We start from the raw sequence: 16,662 nt of genomic DNA on the forward strand, positions 1-16,662 counted from the left end.
AGAGAGAGAGAGAGAGAGAGAGAGGGAGGGAGGCGGCGAGGAGGGGGGGGGGATGAAGGAGGGTCAGAACCAGGTCGAAGAGGATGTTTGCATCCGCGTATTCTTCCCTCTTCCACCACCCGGACAGAGAGACAACTCCAACAGCCCTGCTGCACCGTCAGGCCCTTGCGTCTCCTTCCCCTCCTTGTTGGAATCTTTCTCGCCTTCCTCCTCTTCCTCCTCCTCGTCCTCGTCCTCCTCCTCCTCCTCCTTCTACTCCTCCTCCTTCTACTCCTCCTCCCTTCCTCGTCCTCACAACCACCACCACTACCTCCTCTCGGTCTCCTCCTCCCTCCTCCTCTACTCGCCCTCCCCTCAGCACTTTCACAACCGATCAGGGTGATGCATGCCCATCATCCACGCGCCGTGTCCTCCTCGCGAATGACCCGCAAACAGAACTCGACGCGTGTCCACTGAGAAGCCTTGCATGCTCTCCAGCTGAGAGACCAGCTGGACATATCATGAGTGAAGGTCAGGGAGGAGAAGACGGGGACGGGGAGGGAGTATGGAACCAAAGGAAGAAGGAGAACAGAGGACATGCCAGGAAGCGGAGGAGCCACAGGAGGAAAGAGCAAGGTAGCGGAGAGCGGAGAGGAAGGGAGGAGGGTAGACTGACATGTTGTAGAGCAGCAAGGCTCTTCACGGCACAGTTGTATCCTGTTCCCTCCCAGTTGTGAGCTCCATCTCTCTCAGGAGCCAAGATCCAGGCGTCCTGGAAGCCAAACACAAAGTCGCTCCCTCCCTTCTTGTACTTGTGTGAGTCCGCCTGGTCGTTGGCCTGTACACCGACGCCAGAGAGGGAGAGCAAAACTCCGCATCCTCCCTTCGCCTCGCACTCCTCCGCGTTCCAGGGGCGAACTGCAGCAGCTTGCGCCACAGAGCCATCGTGATCAAGGAAGGTGAAGATGAATGACTGCAGGCGGCAGTTAGAACGGAGTGAGAAGAAGTAGGTTTCGACGGGACCGGGAGGAGAGAGAAGGAGGAGGAGGGGGAGGAGGGGGAGGAAACTAGCCTCAATCATCATCATCATCATCATCATCATCATCATCATCATCATCATCATCATCATCATCATCATCATCGTCATCATCATCATCATCGTCATCGTCATCATCGCAAATCAACCAGCAATCAACCCACCTGTGACGGCACGCGACAGCGGAAACCGACTTTCAAGTCCTCCGAGACGGCAGTCGTCACCATGTTGCCGTCATCCTGAAGCTCATCTGCCTCGGCACGCAGCCAGGCATCCAGGCAGCTCCCGTCTCCAGGCGCACTGTCAGCCCAGGAGGGATCGAGATCCCCCGACCCTGGCGCTCCTCCCAGCTTGAAGCTCGCTTGCATCATCAGCGTCTGCCCCGGTGCCACCCACACCCCCTCCTCCCCCGGAGCTTCCTGAGTGACCACAGGAAGGAATTTCTTCCCCCTCGCCCAGCTGCTGAGGGCCTGCCGGGGGACCTCCGACCTCGACACCCTGACGCGGATCTTCTTCCAAGAGGAGCCGAGGTTCGCCACAGGGAGGGAGAGCAGGCCGGAGGTCAGCCTGCCCCCGACTATGTCCGGCACCGAGGAGGAGGGCCTGTGGATCGACACCTCCCTCTCGCTCACCCTCCGCACCGAGCACGCGATGGTGGCAGAGGCCTTGGATCGCACCCGGATGAAGATGGTGTGCTTGCCCTGCTCCAGAGCCAGCGTGCTCCGCGCCCAGCCTGTCGAGTACACGTCGCCATGGAGCAGCCGGTGGTTATCTACCTCGACATGGTGGGCGCCCGTGCAGAGCAGGGAGAAGTGACCGCCGTGCTCGACGATGAAGTCAGACACCAGCCAGCCCTGGAACTCAAGTCCCGACATCTTGCTGATCGACTGGATCACCTTGTTGAAGTCCACGTTGGCCCTCTCCCCCAGCGGGAAGCTCAGAGCCACGACCCCGTTCTGGGTCTTGAGCTTCGTCCAGCCCGCCTTGCCCCCCTGCACCAGTTCGGAGAAGAACACCTTGTTCTTCTGCCTCGTGAGGTTGCGGATCCCTCCGTGCGCCTCCACCGGGTCTCCATCGATCTCCGTCTTTCCTGCGACAGCTGTCACAGGCAAAGCCAAGTAAGCGACCAGGCAGAAAGCATGGCGATACCGATCGAGAAGGGACCGAGGAAAGCCCACGGGCCGAGTATGTTCCAGTCACCGACGTCTTTGACTACCGTCCAAGGAGAGCTTTGCGACTTCCCTCTGTTCGAAGAGGCTGCAGCCATGTCCGTCCCTGAGCAGCAGAGGAGCAGGAAGAGGAGGGCGCTCTCTGTTCCCTTCACCATCAGCAAGCGCTGGAGTTTTCTGCCCGCCCGTGTATCCATGCTCAGACGTTTGATCGTCTTACCTCCTCCTCCTCCTCCTCCCCCTCCCCCTCCCTCCCCCTCCCTTCCCTGCCTTTCCGCCACTCTTCCATGGATCCGCATTTCCACCCGAAAGCCAATACCCTCACCCCCTAAATTCCTCTTTACTACCCGGTCCTTGGACTATCCCTGGCACAAAGCAAAACTTCAAAGGATTCGAGGGGAGGAGAGCCAGGAGAGGATGAGACGAGGCGGAGGAGGATGGCGAGGAAGACATGGCAGAGGACGAGACGAGACATGAGGCTCCAGACACGATCAAGACGTTCGATGTTCCTTCACACCCAACACGTTCGATGTTCCTTCACACCCTACACGTTCGATGTTCCTACACACCCTACACGCTCCATGCTTCTCCTTCAGCTTAGCTGCCCCTCGCTCGTGCACACTTCCTGCCTGCCCTCTGAGGCCTGAGCAGTGAGACGGAGACGGTCTTGCTCTTGTGCAGCTTGCAGAAGGAGGAGCTGCATGTAGAGCTGGCGTTGAAGATTGGCTGAGCATCGCAACCTTCAGGGTGCCTGTGGATCATCGGGGGGTTCAGATCAGCGGACCAACTAGCTATCCCTTAGACTGCCTCCTCCCTCCTCCCTCCTCCCTCCTCCCTCCTCCCTCTTCCCTCCTCCCTCCCCTTGACCTGCATCTCCGCTTCTTGAGGAGGCAGTCCGTGCTCCTCTTATGAATGTGGCAGAATCTGGGTATCTTCTCCTGAAGGAAGACATACCGTCATGGCAGCTGACGCCTCCTATCCCCCGCGTCCTCCACACCTCCGGGTCCCCGAACGAGCATTGCCTGTCGCAGCCCTCGATGTGGCCGCACAGCCTATTGACGGTGACAAATCTGGGGAGAGCGGTTAGCAATCGCCAGCCGCAGTGTCGCAAGGAAGACCCCGGCGGTCGATGCTTGGCACAGAACAACTTCTGCACGCCTGGAGTAGCAGTCAGCTCCACTCCCTCGTCGCAGATGCTCCATCACCGTCCACGTGTCGGAAAGAGGCATGCGACTTGCAGCCTGTCCAGAGCAAGTCAACGGAGCTCCAGATCTCAGTCCTCTTGCGGACCCAACTGCCGGCAGAACTTCCCCCTCGTGTCGTAGTAGCCCTCCTGAGCCATCCTCTTAGTACGAGCTTCCATGCTCTGAGAAGCTGCAACCCTGGGGCAGTGCTCACGGCAGTAGGAGGGAACCTTGGACTCGGCAGTGCCAAAGGACGGCATCTTGGCGCAGTTGGGATGCTGGCAAGGCATGTTCCACGTCTTGGACTTGGACGTTCTTCCCTTCCCCTTCCCGCTGGACGTGCGGAAGAGCTTCACATGCCATGTCAGTGCCAGCAGTGACGGAGGTCCTCCCAACTACCTCCTCGACCAGCAGGGTCTTCTTACCCCTCCACTTCCTCGGACAAAACTGGTCAATACCGGCCTTCCTCGCGAGGTTCCCAAGGGCGACAGCAAACTGTGAGAAGTTGACGAGCTTCAAGCTCCCGTCCGACTCTTGTGCGATCTCAATGAACGTATTGTTGATCGCCTCCTCCTCGCAGTACTGATGGAACCCCAGCTCCCGGGAGATACTGATGAACTCGCTCAGCGTGCAGCTGCTCCTCTTGTCCGTCTGCTGGATGCTCGGGCTGAGATCCGCAAGATTCACAAAATTTCCTCTATGACCCTCCATTGCTAGTGGAGCTTACAGTCAGTCTTTGCCAGGTGCAGGGCCACGCGGAGGAACTTCACCTGCAATGGAGCGGTCCTGGCCAACGAAGGAGGCGATCAGAATGAAAGCGAGCCATCGGCCCGACAGGTGAATCATGGCCCCCTTCATCCTCTGCCATCATGGACCCCATGTTGCGGCAACAGATGCGCAGCGCACGAGCTGTGGATTCCTGAAGCAACCTATCTGAGGGAGAACCATGTCAGGTCGATCGAGACAAGAACAAGGATGATATGTGAAATCATCAGCTTCATCAGCACGAGATCATCTTCTTTCCTCATCGGCACGAGATCATCTTCTTTCCTCATCGGCACGAGATCATCTTCTTTTCTCATCAGCACGAGATCATATTGCATTTCCTCCTCCTCTCCCCCTCCTCCTTGCTCTGCACATCCTGCTCCGTGAAAGAGCATGTGCCGGCACATGGAGGGGCGCATTGCTTGTGGCTCGCTGCCCTCAAACTCAACCAACACGTGACCGTTGTTGCAGACGGATATTTATTGCTGTCTTTTTTTTTTAATAAATAATTACAGTGAGGCAGACTTGAAACACTATTCAAATATTCGATTTAGCTGACTGAGAGCAGATGAGGCGCGCTCACAGGTTCGTCTCAGTTTGTGCTGTCATGACAATGCAGGAAGGCAGCGGAGGCGAGGGAGGAGGCAGGATGGGAGAAGGAGGGAGATGAAGGAGAAGGAGGATGGGATATGAGGTCATGGAAGAGCGTGGATCGTTTCAGTGAGATCATAAGGGATGGAGCATGACATGGACATGAAAAGGGAGGCAGTCGAAGGCTCGATTCAGACAGTTTGCGAGTAGGGATACACTAGGGAGAGAGGTGGGAAGGGAAGAGAGCAACTGTTTACCTGCATCATCTGAACGGAGTTTACTTGTAGGAGCACTGCCAAGCTGCTCAATGTTACGGTAGATCAACGGCATGATTCTCTTTGTGCGAAAATGCTGCGAATGCGAGGTGAGCGGGCGCAGCTTCGTTTGCTCTCCCTCGTGTGACCGTGAGCGGGACAGATTGAAAGAAATCTTCAGGGTGAAGATACATGTAAGCGGCCGGATAAGGAAGACGGCGATTTCCTCCCAGCACCATTGTCTCATTACTGTTGTGTATGCGCCAAGAGAAACAAATGGACGCATTTCTCCGACAGGTGCCTATGGCATGGCTACTGTGCTCCTCCTTACCTTCTGCTGGCTACAGAGCATGTGAAAATTGCAGGGCCAGGGATAGAAAATCTAGGGAGATGGCGAGCGGGTTGAGCACGGGGTCGGGTGGTGGGCCCGCGGCAAGAGGGGATGAGAGCTCGAGGGCCATGGAGGACTTTGTGAATGTGCACTGGGAGTTCGCCCGAGACTGCGAAGCATTCGCAAAGTTGGACACCATGATACAGGAAAGAGCAGGCGCGCTCGACTCGAGGGCCCGTGAAGGTGAGCAGCCGGAGGGGTCGCAGGCCCGAACTGCGGGCAACCGTATGACAGAGTTTTTGACAGAGATTCGTAAAGAGTGCGAGGTGATTCGACAGGCGGCGATCGAGCAAGCGACGAAGGAAGCTGAGATCTTCACTGCCCGCATCCTGAAGCAGGTCCAAGAGACATCGCAGAGTCAGATGAGGGAAGCGCAGGCCGAGGTGGCAGAGCTGATGGCGATCGCCAGAAAGGAGGCACACGAGATCGTTGAGGCTGCCCAGCGCCAGGCTTCAGAAGAGCTTGACAATGCGCGTAAGGTTGCACACCAAATGATGGTTGAGTCCAAGGCAGAGGCGGAAAGAATTATGGAGGATGCCGAAACCAAAGTTGCAGGAGCTGAATCCTGGGTCGAGATAGGCAGAGGAGGCGACGGCTGGCATCGTCCGTCAATGGCTGTCTTCTTTCGGGGAGAGCTGGAGGCAGCAACGGGAGGATTTGCCAAGGAAAATTGCGCAGGATCAGGAGGGTTCGGTAGCGTCTACAAGGCCGACCAACTGGATGGGCTGGGAAACGGAGCGCCCATGGCGATCAAGAAGCTAGACTCTGGGAGCATGCAAGGACATGGAGAGTTTTTGCAGGAGCTCCAGGTCCTCGGCGGCTGTCGACACGAGCACCTGCTGCCTGTGATCGGGTTCGCATCTGATTCGGCGAGTGCGTCGTCGGGTCAGAAGGATCAGTCCGACTCGTCAGTCTGTCTCGTCATGCCACTGATGCAGGGCGGAAACCTGGAGGATCGGCTCTTCTGCAACGAGGGCTCGGACAGCCGACTGAGTCTCCTCTGCCACCGCAAGCAGCTGGAGCCCTTGAAGTGGCAGGACCGCCTGCGAATCATTACAGGGTTGATCCGGGCCCTGCTCTACCTGCACACCCCTGACACCTCCCGGTGTAAGCCTGTCATCTTACACCGGGACATCAAGCCAGCAAACATTCTGCTTGACAAGAGGCTCAACGCTCGGCTGTCGGACGTCGGACTTGCCCAGCTGCTCAGCTCAAGGAGGAAGCATGTCTCCAACTCCTTCGTTTGCGGCACCCATGGGTACCTGGACCCTCACTACCTTCAGACTGGACACTTCGACGTTCAGTGCGATGCATATGCGGTGGGAGTGACCATGTTGATGACATTGACCTCTACGCCTGTTTATTATGATGGGGAGACGATCGTGGATCGGTGAGACAGTTTACTGCCTTATCTACCCACATCTCCAGCCCCTGACGTTGAAGCAGCTGCATGGATGCCGAAGTTCCCGATATAGTAGACGCGAAGGCTTGCTGGCCTATGGAAGTCGCGGAGAAGTTTCATGAGATCTCCCTTGGGCTTCTCAAATTTCCCCGCAGAGAGAGGATTTCCTTGTCCGATGCCTTAGGGTCTGCTTCCCCTTCCTTTCGCCGTGCTGCTGCTCAACTGTCTGCAGGATGCTCGAAGGCGTCATCAACCAGTTCTCTATCCCCGTCTTCATCGCCGAAAGCGGGCAGGACGATTCCAACCGCTCTCAAGAGTGCGTCATGTGTATGTGCAGGCCTCGTCAGGTCCCTCTTCCGTCGGCTCTGCCGGGCCTGCCTCACTGACGCTCGCTGTCTCAGGTGCGCTTCAAGTGCAGTCACTGTATGCTGTGCGAGGGCTGCCTCAAGTACTTCCTCTCCCGGGCTAGGCCGCTGTGCCCCTGCTGCGAGACGCTGGTGGACGAAGACTTGATCGTCGCCCGCTACATCCCTGTAAACCCAGAGCCCGCGGCCTCGAGCGGAGGCTTCGCTGCGAGGCTGCTGCACGCCAACAGGATGTCTCGCTCTCTCCTGCGCGAAGTGTTTGACATGCAGCACCTGCTGAGCCACCAGTGACGCCGAGCAGCAGGGGAGGAGGAGGATGTGTAGCGGACCCGCCTAGTCCAAGTGTGAAACTCAGGCGTCCTGCGGGAGCGTCGCTGGGGAAGTACAAGTGGATGGGGAGTGGAGTTGTAGTTGTTATTCTAATCGAGCTTGTGATGAGACACCTGTCCCTGGCGACTAGCACACACACACACACACACACACACACACACACACACACACACACACACACACACACACACACACACACACACACACACACACACACACACACACACACGAGCAACAACAACAACAACAACAACAACAACAACAACAACAACAACAACAACAACAACAACAACAACAACAACAACAACAACAACAACAACAACAACACAGCCGAATATGTCGGGAAGCTGACGAAGAGCGAGCATGCTCTGAAAGGATCTGCTCTTGCTCTAGGTAGATCGCAGCCTGAAATCTGCCTAAAGTTCCTGAAAGCGAAAGGGAAAAATGAATTTTCCTCTTGCCTTGCTGCAGAGAGAGACAGAAGTATGTAGCAGTAACAGCACGTGGCAGTGCGCTCTACCCTGGTTGTCCACGACAGGTCACAATCGTTCACCTTCCATCTTCCTATTCATATATGAGAGTGCCCTCACTCCGTTAGATTCTGGGAAGCTTGTGCTGCGCTTGCTACGCCAGGTGTGAAGTTTACAAGGAGGATTCGAGCCTGGAATACTGGCGCCCTAGCTCAAAGAGCGCTGGTATCCAGACGGCCCTCGGAGCTTGACTGGGCTGGCAGGGGCACTAGGTGGGGTCTAAAGATGTAGCAGGGGATTCCCGCGCGTGTCTGAGCCAGAGGTGATCTCAGTGGGCTCCAGCCATCGTTACCCTCCTCTGAACCTCCTTTGGTGGCTCGGAGTCCGAGCGAGGCTGTCTTGATGACGCTGGTCATGCGATGACCTGATCAAGGTTGGATGTACGTGAACACGATGTTGACGGGAGATCAGGGGCCTGCCGTGATCGACTTCCAGTTGATCGCAATCATGGATAGGTGTCATCACATCTTGTTAGGCAGACAATTATGTCTGGACACTTCATGTGAATCTCTTATTCATTCGAATCGCTGACTAGACGTTATCTACATTGTTTCCCTAAACATATCAATATTCCTCAATGATCAAAATGCTCAAGTCCCTTCTCCGATTCGAACTTCAACCGAGGTGTTGCTTCCGCATTCCTCCCCATCCTCCTGGCGCTCCTCCTTCTCTCCCTCTACTTTCTCCTCCTCTTCTTCCTTCTCCCCTTCTCCTTCCTCTCCTCCTTCTCCTGCCCACCTTTCTCCTTCAGCACTTCCAGGGTTCGAGTGTAAGCTGCTCGATCTACTTGACTTCCTCTGCTTTGCTCTTAGAATGTTCTGATACAGAAGGTCTTCGCCTATGTCCTCCTCCAAGGGACTGGTGTTCGGGTTCCTTTCTTTCTGGCACCGAGCAACATAAGCCTCCTGCAGTCGATCCAGGTGGAATACTTTCCTTTTCTGCTTGTTCTCTGGCGCTACATTGACGTCGTTCCTCTCGGACGTGCCAGCGTGCGGAGTGCCCTCCTGCATGCCGGAACGCACAGGAACAACACTGACTCTGATGTGCCGGGGATTATACATTATCTTCTCCCTTGATCCACATGACCATCAGTCCCGTGATGCCTTGGGCCTCAGTGCCGGATCAAGAAGCTGCCCGATCGAATCCTTTCCGAGGGATGGGTGCGAGCAAACTGAGAGACGAGGAGGAAGCGATCGAGTGTGAGAGAGGTGGCAATAGCCACAGCTTACGATCAGGGGGTTGAGGCGGGTACTGGGTAGGCGGTGGGCGGGGCCCTGGTCTTAAGGATTTCAGGATACACACAAGGAGTCGCTACAGTCGGACAAGTGGGGGAGCAGTCCTACCACCCCCCCCCCCCCCACCCCCGTTGGAAGGTGACCCCACCCCAATGAGGCAACAAGTGCCCATCAATCACTATAGGTAAAACGGGGGTACTGTATCCAGTAAAAGCAAGGGAAAGTGGGGGGTGGGGTACCAATGTTGATTTCGGCGATAGAAGGTGTACACGCCTCGAGAGCCTTACAGGAAGCCTTTGGAGGGATGACCCCCATGAAGACTATCAGAAGTAGGGGTGGTACGGGAACAAGCAAATTCAATCTATTCTTGGAGGTTGGCGAGTGGCATCCGTGTGACGGGCACGGCATAGGGAAATAAGGAGAATTAAGGCGAATCATAGCAATTTAAGAGGAAAGTAGCTACTTTTAGGCGGGTTCTTGCCCTTGAAACTATATCTTTCGGGAAAGACAGCCAGTTATTCCGCACGCCTCTTCACACGAGGAGTTTCATTGCTGGTAACGTGACAGTCACAGACCCCTGTGATATTCCCCAGGTAACTGGAATCTTCCATGGACCTCCAGCCCCTCACACCCGCAACCTTTCGCGCCGACGCCGCGATCACGAGATTTAATAGGATTCACCCGTTCAAAGGAGTCGCAGGAGAGATGCGAAAACAATGAATTGAATCGATTTGTACCAGGACAACACCCTCTGGCCCATGGTTTCAATCGATTCTGCCCGATTTTGGGAGGCTTGCATTGCTCGTCTAAAATTGCGATCTCTTGAGGGTCACGAGGGCTCCCTGTAAACCTGTGCGACTCCCTAGTGCCTTCTTCATCCGACCCTTTTTTGTTCCGACTGTTGTAGCCCCACCCACCCCTCATGGTACCAATGAGGTTTGTGGACCACCACCCTATCTGAACACTGAACGCTAGAAGTGAAAACATGGGGTGATGCATGTAACTTAGCTCCTGGCCTACCCCACCATCCCCCCTCCCCGAATCCGGGCTATAAAAACAGCCTGCGCTCCCCATTGCCCCCATCTCACCTGTCGTCCCCACTCCTTCCATCTGCGATCCTGTCCTCCCCGCTGATCATCGCTCCACTCTACTCCTCAAGAGCTTTAGCGCCCAGTGTTACTTCCGCTGAATTCCTGAAGGAAGATGATTTCCGTCAGCCTGTCTGAGATATCCCCCCTTCCCCGACCTAACAAGCCCAAGGCCTTCCGCCTCAACCATGCTCAGAAACAGTACCTCAGCTCCCTCAAGACTGTCTCCGACGCTCCCAAGAAGCGCAAAGTCACCCAGGAGCTCGTCCTCGACAACATCCTCCAAGCCAGAGAGAAGGCCGCCTCCAAGAAGCAGTCCGACGTCCCCACGACCCGGCAGGTGATCTTCATTGCGGACATCCGGTTCGACTGAGCCTGGGGGGCGTCTGGGAGAGGGCTATGAGAGGGCAGCAAATTATTTTTTTGGGCACCGGAAGGCGGTGCATGTAGACTAGGGGGAACAGGGAGGAATGATCACACAACCATGTATATAATGAATAAATATCGAGCTCTGAAATCTAAGCGATATGCCAATCTCCAACTCAGCAAGCACATTCACACTGGCTTCAAACTCTCAGATGCATCTCAACAACCTGACTGGTTGAACATAACCTGCATGGTCTGAGTAGCCAGTGCCCCTGGCCCGCGGGCCCGGGCAGTGACTCGGTGCCACTGAGCGCCGCCGGCCAGCCTGGCAGGCTCCGGGGCTCAGTGCCATCACGGATCGGACTCGGATCCGATCGGACCGTGGCAGGTGACTCCCGACCCACACGGGTCACAGCCGCTGGCAGTGACCGGCGGCCCGGGCGGCCGCCCGGCCGAGCCGCCTCAGCCCGGCGAGTCAGCTTCGCCGACTCGCGGAGTGATCGGACCCGTGACCGTCGGACCGGTTACCGTACGGTAGTACCGTACGGTACAGTACTAGGCCGCCCCGCCAGTCCGGCCCGCCGCCGGCTCCGCCGCGGCCGTCGAGAGGCCGGCCCGGGACCGGGATCGGACGGTCACCGCCGGGGAGCCTCGGAGTCCGATCAGTGACCGAAAAGTGATGCCACGGAATAGTACGGTCACCGTGACTCAGTGAGGTGATCGGACTCCGTCGGGGCCGCCCGGCCGAGCGGCGGCGGCGGGCCGTGTCCGGCGGTACCGGCGCCGGGCGGGTGACCGGCACCGTGGCACGGCGCGACCGGCCGCCGCGGCGGGTCACCGGGGCCGCAGTGGCCGCGGCCCGGCGGTACCGGTGACCGTACGGTCAGACGGTACCGTGAGTTGGCTAGCCACTGAGGATCAGTCGAGGCCCGGCCCGGCCGCCGGGCGCGGTCGGCGCGGCGCGCGGCCGCTGAGCGGCCGCCCGGCCGCCGCGCACTGTTACCGTACGGCGGTCAGGGTTCCCGGGGGCCCGGGGTCATGACATGGCCGCAAACTTGAATTTCGGAGCCTGGGCCGCAGTCGGCGGTCACACAGCCTGGGCGCTGCCGGGGGCCCGCCTGGCACGTGACCGAGGAGTCCGTCACGGGGGCCGGGAGGAGTGCCACGGGGGTCACGGGGGTCACGGGGGTCACGGACCCGGGGGGCCCGACAGGAGTCACGGGGGTCCGACAGGAGTCACGGCACATCCGACCGATCTCCGAAACTCAGTTCAAGTCAACAAGTTGGACTCCGGGAGTCCCAGCCTGAGTTTGTTCCTTCGAAGACGGCGGTACGCCGCCGGGTAGCTGCCGTGACAGCCAGCATCCCAATGATCGAGAAACTTCTGGAAGGAGCCGCTTCAGCGAAAATGGCTAGTATTGCAGTGCTTGTCTGAAGCCTCGCATGTCGACGCACAGGAAGTCACGAGGGTCTTGTAAGACCCTAACGGAAGGGATGGTCTCCGTGTGCAACAATTCCTCCGAAAACATGTGGTTTCGATTTATTTAAAACTCCATTGTTTTTTATTTCTTGCTGAAAGTGTACCACCCAACCCTGCCTCATTTGCACGTAATGCAGGATACCCACCCTATGATTTCTGTCTTTTTGAAGCCAAAAGTACGGGTAATGGAATGATTGCTTATTTCCAGTGCAACATTTTAAAACCCGTCCCTTTCTGCATGCACCCCTTAGAATACCCCAAAAGGACCCCACCATGATGGGAATATTTAAAATATGTCTTTTAAGAAATCTGCATAAATACCTTAGCTCCCGACCCCTTCCCATCCCATCAATCGCTACCCACACCCTCCATCCTCAACTGCTCCTGCTACACCTTCCATCCCCCCCTTCGTTGTCCCTTTCAGACCTCGTTTTCTTCCTCCTCCCCCTCCCTTCGTGAACAGAAGCAGCAAGAAACATGGTCTCCGTCAGCCTGTCTGAGCTTTCACAGTACCCCCCCCCTCAACCTAACAAGCCCAAGGCCTTCCGCCTCAACCATGCTCAGAAACAGTACCTCAGCTCCCTCAAGACTGTCTCCGACGCTCCCAAGAAGCGCAAAGTCACCCAGGAGCTCGTCCTCGACAACATCCTCCAAGCCAGAGAGAAGGCCGCCTCCAAGAAGCAGTCCGACGTCCCCACGACCCGGCAGGTGATCTTCATTGCGGACATCCGGTTCGACTGAGCCTGGGGGGCGTCTGGGAGAGGGGTATGAGAGGGCAGCAAATTATTTTTTTGGGTACCGGAAGGCGGTGCATGTAGACTAGGGGGAAGAGGGAGGAATGATCACACAACCATGTATATAATACATCATGTCATTATATATTTCGACTACCTTTGTTATCTTACACCTCTTTCACACCCGCCTCGCAATGGCCTCACTTCGGCTCAATCAAACTTGATCACAGCGTTCATTGATAGCTGGCAGTTTTGTATCCTGCAAGGTCATATGTGAGCAACGTGTAGGTCAGCAAACACAAACAACCTGTCTAGCTTGTAGTGCTGTATCCCATGGCCTGTCCAGAGCATGTCCCGGTCGACCTCTCGGGCACGAAGTCCAACCTGGAGGAGGAAGCTGAGCGCTGAGAGGTGAGGAGGACGCCCCTGCTAGGACGAGGAGGAGGAAAGGTTGGGGGAGGAGGGAAATGGTGAGAGGAACGAATGGGCTGAATTGAGAGGAGAGGGCAGAAGCGGGAGGTTGGGGAAGAGGGAGGGAAGGAGACAGGAGGCAGGGGAAGAGGGGACCTGCGGACGAGGCTCTGCGAGCCTCTTGGCCGACAAGAACTTGAAGTTTCGTTGGACGTGATCAGTCTCTGCGATGGTCCTCTCGATCTGCAGGTAGTCAGGTCGAGGAGTGGTGGAGGGGCTCACCTTGAGCTTGTTGTGCAGCGACTGCAGCCTTTGCGTCACCTTGTACTCCATCTGAAAAGATTCATGACTGTGAGGACGGAGACAGAAGGCGATGAGGAGGGAGGGAGAGGAGGGGAAGGGAGGAAGGGAGGACAGTGGACAAGCACAGCAGGCAAGGCGAGAGGTTGAGCATAAACACAGGATCCATCACATGCTCGTGCTTCATGACGCGCCGTGGTGGAGGAAAGGCATTCGACGAGAACCTAGGACGCTCGTCGTCAGGAGAGGGTCGGAGCTGCTTCGAACTTGCCGCTCGTAGAGGTTGTCGCACTGTTCTATTATGAGCTGCCTAAAGTCAGCGGGTTTGCTCTGCTGGAGCTTGTCAGGAGGGTAGTGGGAGGCAGCTGGCAGAGGAGCATGACCGAGTCGCTGCTGAAGATGCTGACGCCTTCCCGCTCCTCCTGCAGGACAGGATAGGGGGGGACAGAGACAGACCTGTTGAGTTGCCTAAGAAGCGGCAGGGGATGGATTGGAAGGGCGAGGGAGAGAAGATGAGGAAAGGGAGAGGGAGAGGGGGAGGGGGAGGGGGGAGGGGGAGGGGGAGGGAGAGGGAGAGGGAGAGGGGGAGGGAGAGTAGGTGACGATGAAATGGAGCAAGGATGGTGATGGGTCTGGTGACGAGGATGAAGGAGGAGGGTTACCGAGGCTGCAGCTTCTTCTTCTTCTTCTTGTTCGGGGCCCTCGACAGTGTCGGCGTCTCCTCTGCTGAGCAGTCAGAACCAAGGAGAGGAGCGAGGGGTGAGGACCAGGGAACGAGCTCAAGGCTTGTTCAGAAGTATACTGCAACGAAGCGAGTCAGAGGCAAGGTGTTGGGGAAAGGGAGGGCGTGGGGGTGAGAGGAGGAGCTGATCAGCAAACCTCCGCAGCTCCTTCCATTGCAGTCTGAGCGCGAGGTTGGGCGCCCCTCCTCTTCTCAGCTGTCGACCCTCGTCGCTGGCCATGGCGGTGAGCACCGGGGCAGTCAGGGAGGAGGAGAAAAATTCGCTCACGCTAGTCGACTCTCCCCTGCTCTTGACCCCCAGGATCCTAGCAGGTCACGTCAAGACGAAGAGTGATAGGGTCCAGTACTCCTCACTCCCTCTTCCTCCGATCCACTTCCTTGGCGACGAACTCGTACCACTCCTGCTCCGACGTCATTCTGCTGCCCCCGCCCTCCCACCAAACCTTGTCGGACATGGAAGGGTCACGAAACTGCTCCAGGCCTGCAGCGAAAGGATATGAGAGGAGGTAGGGGAGGAGGAAGAGGAGGAAACGAAGGACTAAGGGAAGAGAAGGAGAAACACAGCAAGAGGAGGAGACAAAAACAGATTTTTTGACGGAGGAGCAGAGAGGGTTCAAACCTCCCACAGAGTTTGAGGTTGGATTCGCTGCCACTTCCTGCCCGCTCCTGAGGTGAACCTGCGGGCTCTAGTAAACGAGAGGAGGAGGAGGAGGAGGAGGAGGAGGAGGAGGAGGAGGAGGAGGAGGAGGAGGAGGAGGAGGAGGAGGAGGAGGAGGAGGAGGTGGTTGCGTACGCTGCTCAGAGCCTTGCGCAGGACAAGCTGATTGATCGTCTGATTCTGTTGGATGGCATTCCTGTCCGCAGACAAAAATAAGTCTCTTCTCTCTATTCCTGTCCTGTCCTGTCCTGTCCTGTCCTGTCCTGTCCTGTCCTGTCCTGTCCATTTCCTCCCATTCTTTGTATCCTTGCATCCTCTCTCCCTCCACCTCCGCCCCTCCCGGCTCCCATCGCCTCTCTGATCTCATATCGCACCCCAGCACCGCCGCGTCCTCCAGTGTGACGTGAACAGCAAAACCGCCGAGCGCCTGTGCGAAGGAGATGAACGAGGAGCAAGAACGCGGCCAGCCCAGAAGGCAGAGGAGGAGAAGAGGCGGAGGGGAAGCAAGTGAAGAGCGGATTCGAGTAGGACGCTGGAGGAAGGAGGGGAAAGAGAGGCAAGAAGGGAGCAGGAGAGGAGCAAGGAGGTGGTGTCATGCGAGAAAGAGGGAGGGAAGGGAAGGGAGAGGAAGGGGAGGGAGAGAGAGCAAAGGGAATCAGTGAGGGGATCTGAAGTGAACAGAATTGCCAAAGGGGTAGACTTGGTGAAGGATACAACCTTGTGCACATCAGTGCCATCCAGCTTTCCATTACGAGCGATCGAGCCCTCGAGCTGCGCAGGATAAGGAGGAGGAAGTAGAAGAGGAGGAGGAAGAGTCTGTAGGGGAAGGCAGCTTACCGTCCTCAGGAGCTGTATGAAGGCCTCTTCCCACGAGTCTTTCTCTATTGCCTCCTCCTCGCCCTCCGCAGCTCCCTCCGCGCCATGATCCGGTGGGAGCTGCTCGCTGAGGGACCTGCTCTTCTGCGCGCGACACGTCAAAGGAGAGAGAGGAGGAGCGCAAGGAGGAACCATCTCCATCCCCCTATACGGGTTCGACGCCTTCTCCTCGATCGTCCTTTTGAACGCCAGGACCCACTCGTCCCGGGACTGCGGGACGCTCGTTGGAACTTGCACAACGAAAGGAGGAGAGCCGCTACCGAGGACTCGGTGAAGGCCAAGCTCAGCTCGTGCTCCTCCGACTCCACCTCGTGCTCTCCGCTCCTCCCGAACCTGAGTTCGATGGTGTACGGGTGCCTGACGTGGATAATCTGCCATGAAGGCATCAGACAGGACGGGGAGCAGGAGGGCCGACCTGTGTTGCGTTGATGACGGTGCTCTTGTCCACGTAGCTTGAAAAGTGACCCAGGGCGACCACGGACTTGATCTTCGATCTCCCCTTGGTCCAATCCAGACTTGGACTCCTCATCGATGTCCATCCTTGTCGTTGAGGTCAGAGGGCGGGAGGAGGAGGAGGAGAAGGAGGAAGGGGCGGAGGGGGAGGGGGAGGGAGGGGAGAAGGAGGAGGAGGAACGTAAACAACGAGGAAGGAGGAGGGGAGGAGGAGGAGGGAGGAGGAGGAAGGGGCAGAGGAAGAGAGGAGGAGGGGAGGGAGGGGGGGGGAAGGGCCGTGGAGGGAGGAGGACCGTGGAGACGTGGTGGCGGTTTCCCGTCCG

General features: G+C 57.3%; 6 protein-coding genes across 6 annotated transcripts in view; 4 read left to right on the forward strand and 2 right to left on the reverse strand.

Annotated features, from left to right (window-relative positions):
• The window catches only part of GUITHDRAFT_102843 (hypothetical protein), a gene marked incomplete at both ends in the record, with an annotated part of 4,624 nt that extends 545 nt beyond the window's left edge, over positions 1 to 4,079 (reverse strand). The window contains 12 exons of the mRNA XM_005838503.1: positions 71 to 146; positions 371 to 489; positions 656 to 952; positions 1,180 to 2,105; positions 2,165 to 2,290; positions 2,759 to 2,820; positions 3,052 to 3,122; positions 3,182 to 3,254; positions 3,303 to 3,342; positions 3,390 to 3,425; positions 3,475 to 3,718; positions 3,768 to 4,079. Coding sequence (XP_005838560.1) covers positions 71 to 146; positions 371 to 489; positions 656 to 952; positions 1,180 to 2,105; positions 2,165 to 2,290; positions 2,759 to 2,820; positions 3,052 to 3,122; positions 3,182 to 3,254; positions 3,303 to 3,342; positions 3,390 to 3,425; positions 3,475 to 3,718; positions 3,768 to 4,079 — 2,382 coding nt within the window. The remainder of the gene's footprint in view (positions 1 to 70; positions 147 to 370; positions 490 to 655; positions 953 to 1,179; positions 2,106 to 2,164; positions 2,291 to 2,758; positions 2,821 to 3,051; positions 3,123 to 3,181; positions 3,255 to 3,302; positions 3,343 to 3,389; positions 3,426 to 3,474; positions 3,719 to 3,767) is intronic.
• A 930-nt stretch (positions 4,080 to 5,009) lies between these two features.
• GUITHDRAFT_150939 (hypothetical protein) lies at positions 5,010 to 5,943 on the forward strand (the record flags this gene model as incomplete). The annotated part of the gene is made up of 4 exons (XM_005838504.1): positions 5,010 to 5,088; positions 5,142 to 5,275; positions 5,326 to 5,552; positions 5,616 to 5,943. Coding segments are annotated over exons 1-4 (653 nt in total), but the record flags the coding sequence as incomplete, so codon positions are not given.
• Positions 5,944 to 5,980: 37 nt separating this feature from the next.
• On the forward strand, positions 5,981 to 7,575 carry GUITHDRAFT_85032 (hypothetical protein; the record flags this gene model as incomplete). The annotated part of the gene is made up of 2 exons (XM_005838505.1): positions 5,981 to 6,759; positions 6,816 to 7,575. 2 exons carry the CDS (start codon positions 5,981 to 5,983, stop codon positions 7,282 to 7,284), a joined length of 1,248 nt encoding a protein of 415 aa, XP_005838562.1. The 3' UTR covers positions 7,285 to 7,575.
• A 1,011-nt stretch (positions 7,576 to 8,586) lies between these two features.
• Positions 8,587 to 9,257, reverse strand: GUITHDRAFT_161565 (hypothetical protein; the record flags this gene model as incomplete). Its single annotated transcript, XM_005838506.1, has 1 exon — positions 8,587 to 9,257. Exon 1 carries the CDS (start codon positions 9,055 to 9,057, stop codon positions 8,587 to 8,589), a length of 471 nt encoding a protein of 156 aa, XP_005838563.1. The 5' UTR covers positions 9,058 to 9,257.
• Positions 9,258 to 10,434: 1,177 nt separating this feature from the next.
• On the forward strand, positions 10,435 to 10,692 carry GUITHDRAFT_102845 (hypothetical protein; the record flags this gene model as incomplete). The annotated part of the gene is made up of 1 exon (XM_005838507.1): positions 10,435 to 10,692. The coding sequence occupies one exon, from the start codon at positions 10,435 to 10,437 to the stop codon at positions 10,690 to 10,692; it is 258 nt and encodes an 85-aa protein (XP_005838564.1).
• Positions 10,693 to 12,642: 1,950 nt separating this feature from the next.
• Positions 12,643 to 12,906, forward strand: GUITHDRAFT_102846 (hypothetical protein; the record flags this gene model as incomplete). Its single annotated transcript, XM_005838508.1, has 1 exon — positions 12,643 to 12,906. The coding sequence occupies one exon, from the start codon at positions 12,643 to 12,645 to the stop codon at positions 12,904 to 12,906; it is 264 nt and encodes an 87-aa protein (XP_005838565.1).
• Positions 12,907 to 16,662: the final 3,756 nt, after the last annotated feature.

Source organism: Guillardia theta (genome assembly GCF_000315625.1).
Source record: "Guillardia theta CCMP2712 unplaced genomic scaffold GUITHscaffold_11, whole genome shotgun sequence".
Taxonomy (NCBI): Eukaryota; class Cryptophyceae; order Pyrenomonadales; family Geminigeraceae; genus Guillardia; species Guillardia theta.